Raw genomic sequence first — 14,290 nt, 5'->3', positions numbered from 1 at the left:
CATCTGCTGCTTGTCACAACATGGGGCGAGCAGGAGCGCGCCGCCATCCATCAGCCTCACTGGAGAGTGAGTGTTTGGGGTGGGGTGGGGTGGGGAGGAGAGTCCCCTGGTACTGAGCTCGCTCACCCATCACTCAACCCAGGACGTCCTGGATATAGGGTGCATGTATGGTCCAGGCACCTGCCCGCCTGTGCCGGACCACAGCCGCCGTTGGCCAACGGGAGAGAAAACGCTCCAGTGGACATGAAAAATGCCTCAGGGAGAGTGCACTTGCTCTCTGATGCTGACACACACACACACACCTTAACACTCAGCTCAGGTAACCCACCGTTTACTATCAGGAAGGCAGGCATGGCCTTAATGCTTGACCCTGCCCAGGCTGATGATGAGAGATGTCTGGTAGTTGCCTTGCTCAAATTTGCACACTGACACACACACAAACACACTAAGAGCCACATGATCCCATAGCTCTCAATGACAGCTGAAACCTCCACCCATACCTTACTGCCCCCCCACCCCCAAACCCCCAGCCCACACAACTTAGGGATCACAAAAATCAATACCATGCAACGCTGCGTTCATAGCACACATTACAAAAAAAATAGATGGTTAGTTAAAGGAAATGTCCACAGATGTGTTTGTTGTTATTTATTTGGTTCACGGCACCGTCACAGATGACAAAATGAAACATACTAACTGGCTGATAAATCAAATGTATCTTCTCTTTTAAACAATGTAGCACCACTGATATGCCAGGAAATGAGCACAGTAGGGTTACGAGTGATACAACTGGCACCGACCTGAGATATAATACACATACAGTTTTTTACAAAAAATAAAAACAGACGAACACCAATCGAGATAAAATGTCTTGTAAAAGTAGTGCAGTAGTGAAAGGGTGAAATGAGTTTCTACTACTGTAAGTCCAGAGAAAAGTGCAGTAACATTTTCTTTTGTTGTTGTTTTTTGGGGTTTTTTTTGTAAAATTGCCCACCTCTGTGTCAGCAGCTCACTCGGCGAACACAAATCTGAAAGAAGTTTAAATGTAATGACTCGCGACCAGCACTGCACCAGGAAAACCTGTGGTCAGCGCTAATAAATTGAGTGTTTGAATTGCAGGGAAATGAAATTTGGTCAAGCCAAACTTAACCTTAAAGTGAGTTGAGACGAATATTGGGCCATTATTGTGTCCCAGAGCCAGCTTCTTCACAAATGAACTGGTTATCTGATCTTCATTCTTTTCAGAGGGAAAAGCGTTAACATTAAAATGCAAAAAATGTATCTGAAAAGTGCAAGCACCACTGTGAGACTCTTTCCAGCATTTAACAGGCCACTTTGGTGCACATAAAATATTCTATTTTTTCACTTTTGGACCATATTTTTGTGTCTCCCGTTGACTTTTTCTGTGTGTGTTCATCTTTTGTGTTTTAAAATAAGTAAACAAGCTGCCCCGGTATTTCTAAATCTGTTTCATACAGTTTTATTTTTACATAGATGTATGCTTGGCATTCTTTTACACTAAATATTAAGCCTTTTATGGACACCCACATAAAAAAAGTGGCAGTGGATGAAAAGAATCTCGTGTCAGTAACAAATGTAATTCAGGTATTTGTGTGTGTGTGTGTGTGTGTGTGTGTGTGTGTGTGTGTGTGTGTGTGTGTGTGTGTGTGTGTGTGTGTGTGTGTGCGCGTATTGCTAAGGAGCTTGTGTAACTCTGAACTTTTAATTTTAGATTGACTGGGTACGTTTGAGTTCATGCTCCTTTGAAGGCCTCTCACATGCCAGGTCCACTAGTTGATCGCCCCCGAGCTTGGGATTTGGTGATTGAGTGCCAGTTTCTGACAGCCGACTACAAGTTTGAGCGAACATATTAACACCAGCATTACCTTTACCGAGATGATCTGAGTAATGCTTCACTGAGCCAAGTCCTGTGTTTGAACACCCAGTCAGATGTTTGTACCTCTGCTTGGGTTATGTGGTTTTGCTGCCTGTTCTTCTCTTTCGTTGGGACACAGAGAAGTTCAGCACTCCCGGGGTTTGGTGGAGCGGTGCTGAAAAGAAAAAAAGAGGCAAGAAGACATCAGCACTATTTGCAAATCAAAAGCAAATGTTCTGGGGATTTTGGAGGAGAAGTTACTGCTACGTAATCTCCCCGTGCGCTTGGCTTTGAGGAGGTAAAATGAAGACAGCTTCAAGACTGGCTTCATGCTGGGTGCAGATTAAAATAACTGTCAGGAGACGGGAGCAGCTATTGAGAGAGACAGGGTGACACACAGAGTGATGGGGCTCAGCCTCTCACACTTCATGACACAGTATTTCACTAAAGCTGGTTCAGCTTTACAGCCCTTGACCCTGGGTGTCTATGTTTTCTGTGTGTGCGAGTGTGTGCGTGTGTGTGGTCAGGTATTAGTCATGTTGTGGGGACTTGAGTGGATTTACAGAGACACATTATGGGTTGGTGTCTCCCAAAAGGGAACAAAAAGTCAGTGCTCACAATGTGAATTGTTAATTTGAAAGTGGAGGACACTCTTTAAGGTTAAATGATGATAGAGGTTAGGCAGATAATCTGTAGTCCTCTCATGTAATGATACATGGTTGTCTGTGTCTACAATACTGTGCAAAAGTCTTGAGTCACACCTCATTTCTTTATATTGTACTTTACTGTGATTTTAAGTAGTCTTGATAGTTCCCCAGGCTTTCTGAAGGTCTTTCAAAAACATTTTCACTCATTGGCTAATTTTTCCAGTCTTTTTAATTCCAATTCTTGTGCCTGATCAATTTTAGAGGAATGTTTTTTCTTTCTTTTTTTTGTTTTGCGATATAACAGACAACTTAGCAGAGAACTAATTTTGAACGGTATTTTCAGGCCCTTTGCTACTAGCAGCTTTGTTCCCTCTTATTTAACTGAATCTACAAAAAATGCAATAGACAGTTTGACAGACATAACATAGTATTTTTGTACCACCAAGGTGGTTCCCATGAGTTTCATAGATAAAAGTGTGATATGAGATATATCATGCAATATATATTATGCAATCTATCCTAAAAAAAAAAAGAGGAAACTTGACAAATGGAAGACAAAACGAAGAAGTGGAAGGCCTAAAACCAAATCATTTTAAAAGTGATGTAATGATCATCAGATTACATCAGATTTTGATCCACCATTTAATACCATCTGGAAATGATCTGATTGACAATGGCTTTTCAATATGACAATGATCCCAGACACACTTATAACGCAGTAAAAGCACACAGTGCAACACAATCATTGATGGATTGGCCTCCCCAGAGCCTGAACCTCATCATTATTGAAGCAGTGCGTGATCATCTTGACAGAGAACAAAAGGCAGACGACATCCAAAGAAGAGCTTTGAATGTCCTTCAAGAAGCCTGAAGAACTATTCCTGAACACTACTTGTATTTTGCCTTGTATGCTGTATTTCCATGTATGTTTGCAGACTTCAATAAATTCCTCCACCTATTTCCCATTTACTTCCACACATATGCAAAAATTAGAGGTTGCTCAAGTCTTTTAGATACTTGCACTATGCGTCTCATAGTGCAAGTATCTATTTTCTTCGTGTGTTTACCTTCACTACATGAAGGGTCAAGCCAGGTGAGCGGGCACAGGCAACGTCCATTCACCCTATCACAGCGGGCCCTGTCAGAACAGCGACACAGCAGGGAGCACTCAGGGCCAAAACGGTCTTCGTCACAGGCTGAGGGAAAAAAAAGGCACAGTGAAAGAAATGAGGAAATTCAAAGAAAGGAAAGACTTGACGCAAGACACCCTAAGTGATCTTTTTTTAATATCTATTTTGGATTTAAGTGAATCATGTTAATAAAAGTAATATCTACTTTTTTCACATCTGTGCCCCGTTCTTCCTGGGGGACAGAGACAGCGTCCTGTGGATGGGTCACATGGGGCCTCGCCAGCACAGTCACATGATCTTTCACAGTTCGGTCCAAAGCTGCCAGCCTCACATCCTGAGAAGAAAAAACAGAAACATTCACACGCATACTTTGAAAAATGCAGTAATGATCATTCAAGTTCTTCTTTAACTACACGGAAACTGCTTCATTAGACATGAATAGCCTGGGAGTGCACTGAAACCTGCTGTAAGTAGTTGATAACACGTGTATACGTAAAAATATCCTTTTTTTTAACATAATCCCTTTTAGAACGAGATGACGATTAACACATTTAATAAACATTTTGGAAATTGAAATTTAGTTCTTAGCACACATGCAAAAATACATTTAATGGAAATGAATGGATTCACATACTAACAACAGCATTTAGTTATAAGAAACTGTGCATAAACATTTTCTCAGATAGACACAAACACCCTGATCGATCCAGGTCGGTGTCCTTCTACCTTCTAGCTGCTCTTCAGTGCTCAGTCCTATCTCCTGCTGGTACTTAAGTGGCCATTAAGGCACTCAAACTGGGGCTGAGAGCCCCACGAGCTTGCAGGAGGGCATGAGGATGTAACAAGAATGCATTAAGCAGTAGGGAAACACCCGTCTCTCATCAAATAACCAGCCTGCCTGCCCACCTATCTAACAGCCTGTCTGCCAGCCACCACACACTCACATTTTGCTGGAAGTCTCTCATTCATTCATGCTCATATCTCCCCATGTACACTCGCAGCTGGCTATCCAGGTGGCCATTTAACAATGAGCACAAACATGTGACTGTGAGCACTGCTGTGTTTTAAGTCTTCGCAGACATGCTGAATTACAAATATCCCTCTTTGTTACTCGTTTAACCTTTACTCCCGTGTAGTTGCATGTAACATACTTACGTCTTTGGCACTGTGAGCCATGGTAGCCCGGTGGACACGCACATTTGCCTGTCACAGGATCGCACGCTTGCAGCACCTTACAAACGCAGGTGTGTGCGCAATTCACTCCAAAAAACCCAGATGGGCACGCTGGGAGGAACACAAGACAGAGGATTTAGGTTGGTTAAAAAGGTGTTTTATCTGGATTCATTCAGTCTTCTATGTGACCAGGGGAGTTTGAAAAAGATCTACATTTCATAATGTCAACGGGACTTCTAGTAACCTTATAACCAAGTTTTCTTTTCTTTATTTCGAGTGAGGGTTTGCATACTGTGTTGACAGGAGTGGCCGTAGTATCCTGCAGTACAGCTGCAGCTGCCAGTGAAGCGGTCGCAGGTCCCATTGTTAAGGCATGGACAGTCTTGTGCACAATCAAGCCCATATTTACCCTGTGGACAGGCTACACACACAGACACACACAATGGGTTGATAACACTAGAAAGAAATGTGACATATAAGCCTGAGTGATGATTATTGGAGTAAAAAAGTAAAAAATGTGTGCATCAAACTTTAAACACTGAAACCATTAAAACTGGGGAAAATGTCTTCTTCATAAATGCAGACTGAAGTCCATCATGTAGCTAATAATGGGGAAACTACTGCAAACTACTGCAATATAGAGTTTGTTGTTGACTTTTAATCAAATTCTGGTGAGTTTAGGATTTTTTTTATTGTGGAATATTTGGAGTACCTGTCTCACAGCGGGGTCCAGTCCAGCCGAGGCCGCACTTGCAGGACCCATCACTGGGGTCACACAAAGCCCCGTTCCGACAGCTGCAAGCGTTTCTGCACTGCATGCCATAGCGCCCCCTGGGACACACTGGAGAAACAATTTTCAGGAAACATCATAATACACTAGAACTCTTCTGTTCAGCAAAAGCACTAGTAGTTGCACCAAACATAAAACACACACAGTGCACAGCTCGCGCTTTCCCTTGTCTCTTTCACACACGCGCGCGCGCACACACACACAAACGCGACTGCACTAACCACGCTCGTGTTTATTTAAGCAACAGTTTCTAAAGAGATGGCAAAGTAGCCTAATTTGGCGCTGATATAAAAGAATAATCATGTTTCTCTGGGTAATTTAGATTGGGAAAACAATAAGCAAGCCGTCTTTGATTCCCCTGTTTATTTATTTGCTTCCTTGCCAAATCCAGCGACACGGAACACAGAGAATGAGCCACTTTAGGTTTATGTAAACATTCAACAAGAGGAACTTAAGAGGTGGTATGTCCAAGTACATGCAGGAGGCTGAAGACGAGAACATTTAGTGCAGGCAGCGCTGGAAATTCCCCGTTTGCAATCCAGCTGAATTGCTGATAAAAGGAGAGATTAAGAAAACTCAGCTCTGCCTCTGTTTAGTGGGAATAAAAGCCCTGTGATCATTGCAGCGCTTACACTGAGGAAATGGAGAATTTGTAACTTAAATACACAGGGAAAATGTTGAAAACTACACCCTCATTTTAGTGGTTGTTTCTCATTTCTAGTTAAGTGTCCTGTTTCTAAAGAACTCATTAGAGCCAGTGGTTCCTAATGATGCATGGCAGTCTCAGTGGTGACTCTCTGTAAACTCGAGAGGATTGTAAAAGAAAAATGTCTAAATATAAAGCCTGTTTGATATGTGTGATATGGTTCTGCTTAAAGTTGAACAGCGAGGTGACACTTTAAAGCTGCTGCAAAATGTTAAATGTGCCAGTATGCATCCTGTTTAGAGTCAGTCTTGAAACTACTCTTGTAGTTCTTTGAATATCATTCTCTGATGTGCAGCACTGTTCTTGCCACTTTGCATCTAAAATTCTGCAAATATATAATTTTGCACTAATATACTGCAAATAAACATCCTCGGTTTAACGTTACCTTGCTCGCAGGACAATCCCATCCTACCAGGGCCACAGATACACCTCCCGGTTACTGGGTGACACTGTCCTCCTTCCCCACACGTGCACATCTTAGCACAGTCTTTCCCATAGTATCCACTTGGACAACCTGCATGAATAGATATGCTTTCATCCATATGAAAGAACAAATTAAAAGCTATGCATGTATTAATTTTACAGGCATCTGCATTACTTCAGTTGATGTCGACCAGAATTTTGTAACGCAACATAAAGAATGGTTGTATCGAAAAAGTCTCTAAATCAATCCAGTTAGATTCAATTTTATTTATATAGGACTGAATCAAAACAACATTGACCTCAAGGCATTTTATATTGTAAGATAAAGACCCTACAATAGTGCAGAGAAAATCAAGGTTTGTCACTTGGTGACAGTGGGAAGGAAAAACTCCCTTGTAGCAGGAAAACCCCCCCAGTAGAACAAGGCTCAGGTAGGGCAGCCGCATCTGCCGCAACTGGTTGGGAGTGAGGGGAAGGTGACAGGGTAAAAGAAAGACTGTGACTCTAATCAAGCTATAAGTATAAGTAGGCAGAAATATGACTCGCAAATATGACTTTTATTAGAGGACAAGGACATTCAAGCTTTCTTGACTTACTTGAGCTGCAGTCGCTGCCTATGAAGCCAGGAGGACAGTAGCAGGAACCAGTCCTGAAGTCACAGCGACCACCATTGATGCAGCTGCACCTGGACTTGCAGTTCGGCCCAAAAGTCCCCGCTCTACATCCTACAGAAAAACCAGACACACAAAACTATTACTAGCTTAAATTAAACATATCATTGAGTCATGCAAATCTAAAGTGTAGCCAAATATGTACTCCGCAGCAATAGTTATTTCATTAGACTTCCTGTTTTATTAAAAACTAAATAAATAAATGGATAATAGCAGGTGCGTCTTATTAGCCAGTGGTTGCAACAGAAGATTAACAGTATACTTACTTAGCCCACATCGCGGCCCATAATAACCGGGCAAGCAGCTACATTTCCCCGTCACCGGATGGCACTGCTCTTGGTCTCCTGAACACTGGCACAACTTGGTGCAGTTTTGTCCGAACACTCCAGCAGGGCAGGCTAAAATGATCAAACCGGCAGCACATCACGCACATCAGCACAACAGAAGAATGTAAGAAGCAATTTTTGGGATCATTTACCTTCTTTGTTCAAAGGTGAATGATAAATCTTCGATGCACAGGTCAGCTGAACAACTAACCTCTCATGCCTGGATCAAAGACAGTGGTATTGTATTGTGCTTATAATTTAATATCTTTATAATATATATATGTTTGTGTGTAAATATATATTCAGATTTTTTGTTTGTCTGAAGCTCTCCAAGCGTCAAATGGAGCACAGAGATTGAGCTGGGTTGAGTCGGCTGTGTTCTCACCAATGGAAATACTGATACTGATTTAGGAATGAGTGCTGCCTGAAGAAGAGTGCGCAGCAGGTTGTGAATCAGTGTAAAAAGACCTAAAATGAACTTTGTGTAGGGGTGCTTACAGGTAGCTGTGTCGGGTATTTGCCTTCTGACCTGAACCTACCATTGGTAATATCTAAAGACGTTTGGGGCTGCAGTGCAGTTTAAAAGCATGTTAATTAGTAAGCTTTTGAAAATCCTATTGTTAATTTATAGCCTAAAACGTGTGTGTTAATTAAAGCTTTGTTAAAAGAAGATACATATTTCTGGATATAAATAAAATAAATAAAAATCAAAAGGAATGAGCCTCAAATGCAGTCTTAATTTTTCATTGTTATCCCTGATGGGCATTGCACACCCGAAAAGAAACATTGTGCAGATATCCATAGTGCTGGTGATACAGCAGCAGATAAGGCCTTTATGCACACATTCAATAGTATGTGGGAACAAAGACGCATGCCGTTTCCCTTTCCTTCCTCAGATTATCCTGCGAACATACTGGGACATTCAGTATTGACTGCTAATGACACCAAAACTCGCAGCAACTTTCCCTGGTGCCCAAACCCAGGCAAACACAGAGGGACATTCTTTCACACACCCTGTCTGCATACATACATATGCGCTCATCACAATAATGAATGAAGTCCCCAGACAATCAGTCATAGGGAACAAGATGAATCTGTGAACCGAGCATGTTTTCGGGTGAGACCGCAGCACTAAGCTACTCAGTCAGGCAGCAGCAGGCAGCGTGGGGGACAGATAAGAAAGGACTCCAGACTAAAGAGGCAATTACGGTGCTGTCATTATGCATGTCTGCCTTCCAAAAGCCCTTATCCGCCGCCGAGGAGACAAAAACAATGCCTTCTGTTTTACTTGGCAACCGGTGTGTAACATTTATCAGATGTCTGGGGAGTGTGTGAGGAGAGGAACGGAGCTCAGGCCGTAAGGAAGGGGAGGAGGGTGGGTGAGTAGAAGGCGCGGTGAAGGGCTGAGGAGGGACGCTGCTTATATACACTCCTTAAGGGTACGGTTTGAATACCGTAATGAAACATTCTCACAAGCACACAATTGGTTTGTTTCAAGGCGACAGTGTTTTTATCAACAAGGTAGCTAAATGGCCTCAAATGTAAGCCATGTAGGTATACTCTCCTGACTACCTGTTACAGGTAAAGGACATTAGTGAAAGTCTGTGGATATTTAAGATCTAAAAATTGAGCAAGCAAGCCACTAATCACCTCATGATTAGAATTCATTCAGACAGGTTTTGTTTTCCTTCTTACTTTTCTCGCAGCCAGCCCCTGTGAGTCCAGCTGGGCAGCCACAGCTCCCCGTCTCATGGTGACAGGACACTCCAGCCTGGCACTGACACCGCTGGGCACAGGAAGCACCGTAGAACCCCGGGAGGCAGGCTGTCAGTCAATACACACATCACACACACAGTCACTTCACTCTTATGTTCTTTAGTGCCAGTTTCATTCAGCCGCAATTTCCTCAGTCCTGTACGCACTCACATTTGTCACACCTGGCTCCTCTCCAGCCTGGCACGCACTCACAGCGGCCTGTCACATGGTGGCAACTCGAACTATGGGCACAGTCACACCTCTGCTCACAACCCTCCCCGAAGAATCCCTTAGAACAGGCTTCAGACAAAAAACACAAGCGCTTGCGGTTAGCATGCAACATCGCAGCCAAGGATGCACTTTTAGAAGATGTTTACCTTTTATATGCTTGGAAGGCTAACTGCACAAACTGTTTTGACATACCATGTTATAAGCTATTGGCTTCTTTTCCTGGAGTAAACAAACCTTTCTGCTGCTGATATCCAAATGTTAGCAAATGGAGCACAGGGGCATGCCTGTCTCTCATGATGTTGAGAGACAGGCTACAATTTTATGTGTCTTTGAAAAAAACCCCGCATCAGCAGGTACTAGATTATGATAAAACAACTATGCTGTAAATATAGGAACTCACCTGACTGGCAGAGGTCTCCTGTCCAACCATGGAGACACACACATTTTCCTGTCACTCTGTCGCATCTCCCTCCATTCATACAGCGGCAGACCTCGGTGCAGTTCTTTCCATAACGTCCTTCTTCACACTCTGGGACAGATGGAAAGGAAGGTTAAGAGAAAAGTTACATTCAAGTAATAATTTATCACACAAATACAACATGGCTTTTCCAAGGCACCAAATAATGAAGACAGGGACAGAAAGACAAAATATTTAATCAAGAAAAAAAGTTTTGTTTCTCTTAGCTTCCCTACAATGTGCATTCACTATCCCCCTATTACATACACCTTTTGAGCAGTGAGTTGGACTTTCCGGTTGCCTACAGAACTGCCTGTTTCACCACATAGATTCAATAAGTTGCTGGAAACATTCCTCAGAGATTGTGATCCACACTGACATGACACAGTTGCTGCAGATTTGTCAGCTGCACATCCATGATGTCAATGTCCTGTTCCACATCCCAAAGGTACTCTGTTGGATTGAGATCCAGTGACTGGGGAGGTCATTTGAGTACAGTGAACTCACTGTCATGTTCAAGAAACCAGTTTGAGATGATGGAGTTTTGTGATATGGCACTTTCTCCTGCTGTGGAAGAAGACATCAGAAAGTACACAAACTGGTCACAAAGGGAATGAAAGCATTGAAGGCTGTGGTGTTTAAACAATGCTCAGTTGGTACGAAGGGACCAATAAAGTATCCCAACAACACCAGCCTGAACTGCTGATACAAGGTGATACAATGTCCTATTTGAATGTTGCAGCAGAAATCAAGGTCCATCATAGTTTTTCAAATATTCAGTTTCTAATTCTGGTTAACCTTAGTGAACTGTAACTTCACTTTACTGTTTTGTAGCTTGTCACACCTGGCGCCCAGTAGCAGAAGACCTGGTGTGCTCTTCTGCTACTGGGCGATCGTGGCTCAAGAGTTGGCAGTTCGTCTTGTAATGGGAAGGTTGCCGGTTCGAGCTGGCTCGGACAGTCTCGGTCGTTGTGTCCTTGGGCAAGACACCCTATTGGTGATGACCAGAGGGGCCGATGGTGCGACCTGGCAGCCTTGCTTCTGTCAGTCTGCTCCAGGGCAGCTGTGGCTACAACTGTAGCTTGCCTCCACCAGTGTGTGAGAGTGAATGAATAGTGGAATTGTAAAGTGCTTTGAGGGCCCCGAAAAGCGCTGTATAAATGCAATCCATTATTATTACTGGAGTGCATCTGCTTCAAGGTTTGATGTGTTGTTTGTTCAGAGATGCTCTCCTGCCTTCCTTGGTTATAATGAGTGGTTACTTGAGTTAATGTTGCGTTCCTGTCAGCTTGAAGTGGTCTGGCCCTTCTCCTCTGACCTTTAAAATCAGCAAGACATTTTCTCCCAGACAACTGCCTCTCATTGGATATTGTCTCTTTTTCTTGCCTTTCTCTGTAAACAATAGAGATGGTTGTGTGGGAAAATCCCAGCAGATCAGGAGATTCTGAAATTCTCAAACCAGCCCATCTGGCACCCACAACCACGTTTAACGCTGCTTAAACCTTTCATCTCCATTCTGATGCTCAGTTTGAACTTTAGCAGGTGGTCTTCACCATGTCTACATCCTTAAATGGAATGAGTTACTGCCATGTGATTGGCTGATTAGATATTTGCATTAACTGGCAGCTGAAAAGTTGTAAACAACACAGTTTAATCCGTAGTACTGTCAGACTCACCCAGTTCACAAGCTGCTCCAGTCCATCCCAGTGGGCAGGAGCACCGGCCACTGATCCTGTTACAAGTCCCTCCATTTTGACACAGACATTGACTTGAACAGTGCTCTCCATATCGTCCTGCAGGACAGGCTGAATACACACAACATAGTATAAGCATTTGAGTTTTGACTGCAAACGTTCTATTATATTTTTCTAGCCTTTCTTATATCATGAGTTCATTTCTGCAAGTGCAGTAACTGCGCCAAGAGATTCCCGAGATAGATAACATGACTAACGCCGGTTTTCAGAGTCTGCTGACTGATATTTACACTGCCAAAAAGTTCTACAACACAGCACAGTGGTTTGAAAAATAGACTTCTTTGACTTCATCATGCTCAGTAATTAGCAGTTTAACTGATGAGCCACTCACGCAGTTGGCACCTATCTCCGGTCCACCCAGCTGTGCAGCTGCATCTCCCAGTCACATGGTTACACTGGCCTCCGTTCTGACACTCACAGGTCTGACTGCATTGCTCTCCAAACTGACCCTCTGGGCATTCTGCCACACACATGCAGGCACACACACACATTCAATAATATTCAAGTTGCATTCCTAGAAAACAGACGTGAGAGCTAATTGGTCATTTGAGACATTATGGTTTTTAGCACCCATATTGTAAACGCAGTAATAATCAAAGTCCAAGATGGCATTTGGGGTTTAAGAAAGAGGAAAATGCAATAATGACAGAGGTGCATGATTAAGTCATGCTCGTGGCTTTCTGCTCACTCTGGTTCTGGTAGTTAGAACCACAAAATGGCTGTGGGCGAGAGGAAAGTCTTGAATAAGACTGCAGAATGACAGACTAAGGACTTTAGTGGGTATTTCACTGGCTTCATTAAAACAATGGCATGAAATCCTCAAGAAACTTCAGCCTGAGAACACTGGTTAGCTGCTAAAGTCTCTTCCAAGTTGAGCTCTCCCTTTCCTAATGTTGATCGCTATATACATGTGGGTGCATTTATCCAGAATAGACTTCAATTAAACCATGTATGCCAGAGGGCACTCTTGCGCTCCCTCCTTTCTCCACCCTTACCCATCCCTAAAAAAGTCATTGGCAATGTCTCATTATAGAGATAATTGTTCACAAACACTTCATAGCTGAGTTTAAGGAGAGGATGTCGTGATGGGCTGCAGTGAGGGCCTCCCTCACACCCTGTTTTAATGATGTGGCTTCCATTACCCAGAATGCAGTGTGGTCCTGCCCAGCCGGCGGTGCACAGGCAGGCTCCTGTGATGTGGTGGCAACGGGCACCGTTCCTGCACTCGCACATCTGGCCACAGTCAAGACCGTAAAAGCCGTCCGGGCACACTGTGGGCCGAGATAAAACATCCGACTGGTTAGAACTGGCAGCTTCAGAAAAAAGAGGAGAGGATAAGGTTTAGATGCCAATATTTTTTTATTTAGTTCTTTTTTTTTCCTTTCCCACTCTCACTCTGTTCCCCTTCTTCCTACTTTCTCTCTCTGTCCTACTGAAAATACCAATATCAAATTGCAGTACCACACTGCGGCTGTTGCAAAGCGTCTGCGTTCGTTAAGTGAGCTCATGTCCCACATGTGTGGTGGATCTGGGCCACATCAAAAGTTTATGGCGGCTCGGAGGCCGTTCCCTCTGGGAGGGAGGGGGGGGGGGTTAGAGAGGGCACAAAGAGCCAGTAAATAGAGCACCTGCTGAGTCCACAGGCCCCACCAACACTCGACAAAACAAAGCCTGGTGTTACTGTACCCACACACATACACACACACGACAGTGCTGCTGCAGATGCAAGGCGATGCCAGTTTAAGGTCTGTTTCCCATTCTCAAGGAAAGTTAGAGAAATCGCTCGAGTGTGTGTGTATAGTCAAGTGACACTCACAGAGTTTGGTAAACACAGTGCCTCCCCATCCAGAGGAACCTAGCCAGAGGTTGCGGGATGAATGAGCCTTTCCACTGCTTGGATGTAAATATTATCTGTAAGCATGACTTCACTAGAGCAGGAAAGAATGACTCTGTTTATTCACGGCCTATATTTTTGATCGGTCAATTTGTCACCGTGGAGATCACAGGCAAACTCGGATGATAGTCGTATCCTGCAAAACAAAAACTTCACCCACACGGGTCTTTATTTATGGGAACGCTGCTATTTCCCCGCCAAAGCATGGACTGACTGACATTTCTCTCTTCGAGTACCCTCTTCTGTTTCCTGTTGCAGCAGTGTGCGAGAAATGGTTTGCATAGAGTCTGTCCAAATTATCTCAGCAGCCAGCAGCTCTTTCATTCCGTTTATATACTACTTCTTCTGTGAATAAGGAAAGCAGAGCGCAACGTGACCAAAGGAAGCCACAAATTGGCAAAAATGTGTAACTTGGTGGTTTCATGTATTATAAATGCCGCATTAGTCAGGGTGTTCC

General features: G+C 43.5%; 1 protein-coding gene across 1 annotated transcript in view; it reads right to left on the bottom strand.

The window, feature by feature from the left end:
- Positions 1-1,667: 1,667 nt before the first annotated feature.
- egfem1 (EGF-like and EMI domain containing 1) overlaps positions 1,668-14,290 on the bottom strand; it is a 54,415-nt gene continuing 41,792 nt past the window's right edge. The window contains exons 24-38 of the mRNA XM_013915467.1: positions 13,082-13,210; positions 12,271-12,399; positions 11,862-11,990; positions 10,129-10,257; positions 9,669-9,797; positions 9,438-9,566; positions 7,683-7,814; positions 7,342-7,470; positions 6,708-6,836; positions 5,539-5,667; positions 5,119-5,247; positions 4,809-4,937; positions 3,859-3,987; positions 3,591-3,719; positions 1,668-2,051 (exon numbers count right to left, since the gene is read on the bottom strand). Of these exons, the coding sequence (XP_013770921.1) occupies positions 1,972-2,051; positions 3,591-3,719; positions 3,859-3,987; positions 4,809-4,937; positions 5,119-5,247; positions 5,539-5,667; positions 6,708-6,836; positions 7,342-7,470; positions 7,683-7,814; positions 9,438-9,566; positions 9,669-9,797; positions 10,129-10,257; positions 11,862-11,990; positions 12,271-12,399; positions 13,082-13,210 (1,889 nt within the window). The 3' untranslated portion in view covers positions 1,668-1,971. The remainder of the gene's footprint in view (positions 2,052-3,590; positions 3,720-3,858; positions 3,988-4,808; positions 4,938-5,118; positions 5,248-5,538; positions 5,668-6,707; positions 6,837-7,341; positions 7,471-7,682; positions 7,815-9,437; positions 9,567-9,668; positions 9,798-10,128; positions 10,258-11,861; positions 11,991-12,270; positions 12,400-13,081; positions 13,211-14,290) is intronic.

This window comes from Pundamilia nyererei, unplaced genomic scaffold, assembly GCF_000239375.1.
Source record: "Pundamilia nyererei isolate P.nyererei 1_Seehausen unplaced genomic scaffold, PunNye1.0 scaffold00308, whole genome shotgun sequence".
Taxonomy (NCBI): Eukaryota; Metazoa; Chordata; class Actinopteri; order Cichliformes; family Cichlidae; genus Pundamilia; species Pundamilia nyererei.
The sequence above is the reverse complement of the archived record's forward strand: the minus strand, read 5'-3'. Positions and strand labels throughout refer to the sequence as shown.